Source organism: Mesitornis unicolor, unplaced genomic scaffold, assembly GCF_000695765.1.
Source record: "Mesitornis unicolor isolate BGI_N332 unplaced genomic scaffold, ASM69576v1 scaffold42943, whole genome shotgun sequence".
Classification (NCBI taxonomy): Eukaryota; Metazoa; Chordata; class Aves; order Mesitornithiformes; family Mesitornithidae; genus Mesitornis; species Mesitornis unicolor.
This window is the reverse complement of record NW_010174758.1, coordinates 1-7153: the sequence shown is the minus strand read 5'-3', so window position 1 is coordinate 7153 and position 7153 is coordinate 1. Positions and strand designations below refer to the sequence as shown.

General features: G+C 49.9%; 1 protein-coding gene across 1 annotated transcript; it reads right to left on the bottom strand.

Moving 5' to 3' along the window:
• Positions 1-5345: 5345 nt before the first annotated feature.
• Positions 5346-6206, bottom strand: KCTD16 (potassium channel tetramerization domain containing 16). Its single transcript, XM_010181150.1, has one exon. It carries the CDS (start codon positions 6204-6206, stop codon positions 5346-5348), a length of 861 nt encoding a protein of 286 aa, XP_010179452.1.
• Between the last annotated feature and the right edge of the window lie 947 nt (positions 6207-7153).

The following is a 7153-nucleotide window of genomic DNA, read 5'->3' as shown; positions in this document are numbered from 1 at the left end:
GACCATCGCTATCCCCACGTTGTAAGAATGAACTCAGAGTCCTACAGCCAACCACGTTTCTTACCAAGTTTTACCTCAGTTATCCATTCAGCCAGAGCTTTATAGACTGACCTAACAGTCAGATTTGACACTATTGGTTTCTAATAAATAATAGCATGGAATAACTCTTGTCAAACCAACAAACCCTACAGACCTTTCGGTCTGCCAGGACAAACCAGGAAAGAATCAACCATCACTCAAGTCTGACCAAAAAAGCTTGGAGCAAAGTCCTCCTGACAGGAACGTGCCAGCAGACCTGGCTGGTCACAGCCCCACCACCTGCAGATGAGCATCCTTGTGAGGCAGAGTTTTGTTTGGTGAGATGGACCAGATTCCCTGATGATGGCAACAATTACCTGGAAACAGAAACCTCTCCAGTCAACAGGAAAGGAAGCTCACATTATTCATCGGATTGGACTTTATTTTGTTATCTTCTGGGTGGTTTTGATCTTCCCTGCTTTAACACCAGACAGAACCAACCACCGGAACACAGAGCAGTGTCAGTTTAAAGAGAGAGGAGAGCGGGTGATGTTCCTCTCCCACATCTACCCTGTTTGACAGCACAGCTGTAGGTGTCACTGTGCAAGAGCTTTCAGTCTTGTTAGTCAAATTTCTACCACACGACTCGTTTATGAGTCAGTGATACGTACAGCAGAGTGGGGTCTTTGAGCGCTGTTCATGCATACAGAATGACAGGCCGCAGCTGGCTGCATTAATCCCCAGTGGATCATCTGTGAAGAACACCGGGGTTATCCCAGAGATACACAGCCAATGAACGGCCATCGGAGCGCGTCCGCCAAGGGCATCACTTGGCGTTTCTCTTCCCTCCAGCACATCCCCCTTCATCTGTTTATCCCAGGACAACTTGAACCCCACTGCACAAATGCCTCTGCCCATCAGCCTCCTACCAGCACGTGAAAAGCCCACCCAGGAGCTTCTTGAAAGAGGAAGGTGAGAAGGCCAACATTTACAACCGTCCCTAGAGCGAGCAGAGGCAGCTCATGTCCTTCAGGGGCAGGAGCCTCGTTAATTAATTTTTGGCTTTCAAAGCTACAGTGCCAGGAACGTCTCACGGTTCCCTTCGAACATCTGTGGGCGCTTGAGCTGCTCCACGTGTGCAGATGTGAAATGATCGGCTCAAGGCAAGGCTTAAGCAAATCAGATTGATTGCCCTGATTTTCTCATGCTTGCTCAGACTTTGAAATGTGGCCTTAGGAAGGGCAGGGACTTCCTTCCTGGCTGTCTAAACCCCATATTCCCTTCTGCTACTGAACTTGAAGGAGCACTTGTCAGCCCCTCTCCACCTGCTTGTTGCAGGAAAACATTTGGGTTAAACTGAAGGCTTGACGTACCTAACAAATTCTCCCTCGCTGTGTCTGGGGTTGTCAGTACCCTACTGCTTTCTCTCCAGATTGTGTGTGAATTTTCTCTCCCTTTCCTCCATCTGTACTTTTCTAAATTTGTCCCTCATTGCCTGGTAGCTCTCCTCTCCCCCAGTTTATTGCTCCAGCTGAGCAGAGGGCAACCCGCTCTTTGTGGTGCCAACTTTGCTCCTTGTTGGTGCTACCCACAGCTGCGCAGGGAGCTGTGGGAGTCAAAGCCAAGGGTTTGATGTGATACAAGAGTCAGAACTTCCCCTCTGTGCTGTGAATGGGAGCTCATTGCAGTCTGAGCCACTGACAAGAGAGAGAAGAGACGGTGCCATCAGGGGTCAGGGGCAATAGCAATATGCAGACAGGAGCTGCCATGCAGTTCTTCCCCATCCCATCCCATCCCATCCCATCCCATCCCATCCCATCCATTTCACCCAATCCCATCCCATCCCATCCCATCCCATCCCATCCCATCCATTTCACCCATCCCATCCCACCCCATCCCATCCCATCCCATCCATTTCACCCATCCCATCCCATCCCATCCCACTCGATCCCTAGCTGCTCTGCAGACACATGCACACATCCTGCCGCGTTGCTGCCCTGCTGTCTGAAGCCAAAGCCTTCTCCATTCCCAAGCTGGTATTTCAGTCTCCCGGCAATCCCAACATGCACGTGCAGGGCTGTCACCCACGGCGCTGGCAATGCCACGAGTTTGGGCACAGCAAGAGCTGGTGTGGAGGCTATGGGAGGTGGTGAACAAGAGCGTGCTGCTGCTGCTGCTGCTGCTGCTGCGTCAGGATTGGGGCCAGGCTACAAAAGGCTGAGCCAGCCCATATGCTGTAACAACCCTCGCCCCCGCCACAACATTTACCAGATGTTCAAGTGCACATTTTTGATTCATCTCATCGTGAAGGTTGAAAACACTTAAAAATGAAGATACAAGCACGGGCTGTCACCCTCTTCAAAAATGAGAGTGTTTGGAGATGAGGTTTTATGTCAAGATCATCAAAACAACAGGAGGGGGTGGTGGGGGAAACCACAAAATGGTTCAGGTCAGAAATCCAACCTGAGCCATCTACAATGTAAGTAAATGTCTTTGACACAGGAGAAACGGGAGGGAAAGAAAACGCACGAGCAGAAGCTCGCCCCCTTTCCTCAACTCACGCTCCACCTGGAGCAGGAGCCCGGCTGTGTCTCCTGCCTGTCCCCACGCAGGATCTGTGTTCCAGGGAGCTGTTTGGTCCCGGCTGAGGTATGGACACGGCCTCTCCGAGCCCTCCCTTGCACTGGCCCGTTTGGGGCTGGAGAGGAGCCCGGCTGCTCTCCGAGCACTGCACTGTCATCCCAGCGCTGGCGCTGCAGCCCAGCCTGCCTCCCACTCAGCACCACAGCTGCAGCTCTGCTGCGCCGGCCGCTCGCTGCGCCCTGCACTTCGGGAAAACCTCCGCTACAGACAACACGAATCTCCCATTAGCCTTAATAGCACCTCAATCTGAGCACGGGGAGAAAACGCCATGCAATATTCATGGTGCAATGTTGTTAACAGCACACGCCGTGCCCGTGTGAGGGGCTGCACGGTTGACACCCCTTCGGTCCACCCGATCTACTTTCAGAAGGATTTGCACATGAAGGACGTTCTTTATCTTCCTGCCAACCACAGGCCTTTACCTTCTGAGCAGTATTTGGAGCACACAATGGATTTGGTGTGCCAAAAAAAGGCTCCTCCCTCAATTCTTCCTCCTTTGGAAATAACCAATGTTCCCCAGCTCTGAAGAGTCCCCAACCGTGCATTTCACAGGAGAAGACCACCTTTGCATCTGCCTCACCAGTCGTATTAGGCCCATTAACCTGATCACAACAGCTTGATGAATTAATGCTTATATAGACACAGTTGGCAGCTTCTAATTAAATAATTATGGCTAAGCAGCTGCAGAGAAGTTGTAATGTTCCACTTGAAAGCCAGATGTCAATTTTATTGGTCCTCCAAGTTTCAAATGAAATGATTTCAGGAAATTTGGAAAGGGGTTCCTTTGGCTGAGTCCTGTAGCCCTTGGTGCTGCTCTCAGGTCGGTCGGCTGCAGCCAGGGCCCACGCACAAGCCTCAGCGGCTCCATCACAGCGAACAGCACAGAGCGTAACAGATCGGCTTGGACCGAGATAAGAGAGTGATTTGGCACTGTGGTTGCTGCTTTAGCTTTTACCGAGAGAAGGACCCTTTGAGAAATCCAGCTCTCAAACTGTATCAGTGTCAAAAATCCACAGTACTGATACGAGCCAAACGCGAAGCCTGTTGAACTGGGTGAGAGCCTTTCCAGGAACTTTAATTGGATTGGGCTTTCCCTGCATTGGAGAGAGGTTTTGTGACACCTATTATCGACTTCCACTCTCCAAAATGCCTAAGGTACCTCTCGTCTCGGTACCTAACCCTGGCTGTAGTGATAGGGAAACAACGAGCAATCCTTGAGGGCAAAAATTGGAGTAATATGAAAATCAGGAGTCTGTGTCTGTTAATCGGTGCCAAACCCACCTTCTTCCTCTCCTCAATTAGCAAACCATCGTGCCTATCAGGGACTTATATTTTTTCCTGAATTTAAATATAACTGCGAACACAATTTATTCTAATCCATTCCTTTCACTGCATTAGTTCTCCTATAACTTGTACAAGACACTGTGATTTCAAACCGAAGCAGCTTAATAATAGAAATCACCCACCCCTGTCAGAATATAAGTGGATCCATGACCTCAGAACCGTTTTGCTAAGCTAGAAAACTAATTTTAAGTGAATCTCCGCATGTCAAAAATACAGATGGCTTTTCAGGGCGCTAACTTAAGCACCATTACATAAGCAGATTAGGGCTGCCTGTTGAGCCCCGACACCAGAGTCGATGGTGCTGAATCGGTATTACACACAAACTGCTCCCTTCCCGACACAGCCTTCATCTCAAACTTTTGCCGGCTCTGCCGTGACCCGGCGTAGCTGCAAGCACCGCAGATCTGCCGGCAGAGCGCGAGCCTGCTCCAAACCCCAGCGTCCACAGCAGCCGCTGGCTACAGCCCACTTCTGCACATAGACCGGGGGAATGGTCCATCCTTCACCCTCCCGAGATGAAAATGGAGGAAAACCGCCTGGCGAACCTCTCAAATATTGAAGCACAGCACTTGTGGAATGATTTTCTGATACAGAATTACAGAATGAAAATTACCCTCGTGTTACCATTGGTAACGGTGCCTCTACCTGAATATCAACTTAGGAAGTTAATGAGCCTGCTAGAGCTATCAGCTAAAATTACCACACCAGTATGGGATCCGCTACGATTGCGGTACGCAGGGCAGACGCTTCTCACGACGAGGACAGTTTGGTTTGCAAAGGCGAGTTGCATAACAAGGCGCAGCAACTCTGCTCTGAGCCCTCACTCCGGAGCACATCAGCTGGCTCCGAGCAGGCCTCCTGTTGAAAAGCAGCCAGGGGGACGGGATGTTGTTTTCCCTTCCTGCGTGTAAGTGTGTCAGGTTTGCTGACAGATGGCTTGGCTGACTGTGCTCGACTATTATCAAGCAGCTATTACCTTTGTAAATTGAATCCCATTTGAAGATTTTTCTGTAATTAAATCTGCAGTGTGTTCGCAAGGCTTATATTGCATCCCGCACGTCCTCGGGAGGCGCGCAAGGCAGTCAGATGGCTGGTTTAGGGAGCCAGAGCCAGCAGCGCCCTCCAGGCCAGGGCTGGGTGCTTTTGGCAGTCTGTGCTGCCACCTAGCCTGGACCAAGCCGGTGAGTTCAGCCTCGCTTCACATTTCAAAAGCTTAAACTGAAGCGTATCCCCCCCAGATCTAAATAAAGCCTCAGTCCGCGGCAGACAAAAGGAAACCTGCGCTCTTCGTGCATTGAGAATTGTACAGTCAGTGGAAAAGAGCAGCTTAACACAGGCAGTTACATTTCCCTCAGAAACGCCTTGTACTTACGGTAGAAGACGTATTCAGTGTAGCTGGACCAGACCTTGTCGTCTGTGTACTGGTTGACAAAGGAAGCCGTCACCGAGGAGTTACAGGCCACCATGTGGAATCCACACTCGGACAACATGTCGAAAGCCCTCTCCAGGTGCTTGAACTTGAGATAAAACCTGGAGGTGTACCTCTCCGGAGCCCTGTCTGGATCTCTGCTTTCATTCAAACTTTCTCCAAAGACCTCTTTGACCAGAGCGATCCTTCCACAAACCAAAATCCTTGGGACTCTCCTGAATTTGGCATCTGCTTGGCTCTCTCTGCCAATAGTGCATGACCCTCGGTACCCGATGGTAATGAATCCCCACTTCCGATCAGACGGTAGGAGCGCCGAGGATGGGCATATTCTGGTGTCACTGCCTTGGGAGACCTCTTCGTAGTCACTGTGGCAATAATCATCAGGGCTTTGCTTGTCGTCAGGAGTCAGGAGTTTGACCAAGTCTGGGAGCTGGAAGTACTCAGCCTCCCTCTTGAGCCTTCCCTTCTCTGGGAAGTGGTCGGGCAGAACCACCTGCTTGTCCCTGAGATAGTCCAGAATATAGCGGAAAAGGAAACCATCTCTGTCGATGAAGAATCTTCCCTTGGAGTCCTTGGCCAGGTCGTTGGCTGTGTCTCTCTTTGGGGTGAACATTTTCCACAGCAGGGAGTGAGGGGTGCCGACCAAGGTGGAGTGGCGAGTGAAGTAAACCTGGCCACCCACGTTTAGCTCCACTACCTCGGGGAAGGAGTGCAGCCCAGTCCCCTGCTCTCGAGGGGGAAGGTAAGTCCTGCAGTTGCCACTTAGAGCCATTGTACTCTAAACCAGAAATCAGCTGCACGAAGCAGCACGACTATCAATCACATCAAAGTGTAGAATAAGGCTCCCAACGTTAAGGAGAAAAGGGGGGGGAAGGGGAAGTGAGAAAACAAAAATATCCAAAAGGTTTGCTTAAAAAAGAGCTGAATTGTCCACGAGTGACAGTGTGGCAGAAGCAGCTCATAGCCTAAGCCATAGAGGCTGGAGAGCAATCACTTCACGAAATGCAATCGCAACATTAGATCTTCCAACAAAGCCATCCAAATCAAGGTCAAGCCAAGCCTATGGTCACTCACAGGTCTGTCAAAAGGGAAAACAAAATAAGACACGAATTATTTTTGTAAGCATTACAGAAGCTGCAACAGAGAAAAGCAGATCGGTTTAGAAAGCCAAGCTAGATCTCCTGCAAAATAGGTCTAATTTTTTGCAAGTTCTATGCTTCTTTTTCACAAGTACTAATTGAAGGAAGGACTATATGTGACTCCATCGTTTAAAAGAAAATACATACTTCATCTTTAAAGAAGCATCTCATTTAGACAAGCACACGAGGGAACAAGAACAGCGAGTCTTACCTTGGTTACAATTAATGCATAGCTCTTGTAAAGGAAAGCAAAATTTCAAGACACTCAGCACACACATACAGGCACACAGAGTCCAGTCAGTGTGAAATCCGATCCCAGCAAGGGACAGCAAAGGCAAGAAAAGTGCTCTTAGCAACATCCATGTAGATCTTGAGAGTTAAACCGAGTCACAGGAAAGTTAACCATGGCGGGTGATGAGAAAAAACAATACATACAGCACGACGGGGGAGAAGAAAAAAAACCCACAAGAAAAACCCCGAATAAATCCAATCGGGCTCCGTGAGAGCGGGGCAGGGGAGCACGGGGTGCGCGTTTCGGCTGGCTCAGATGACTTGCAGAAAGCCCGCAGCCTGCGCTAAG

What these genes read in the sequence shown, in the direction of transcription:
- KCTD16 (XM_010181150.1), bottom strand. Translation starts at nt 6,206, where the DNA reads ATGGCTCTAAGTGGCAACTGCAGGACTTACCTTCCCCCTCGAGAGCAG.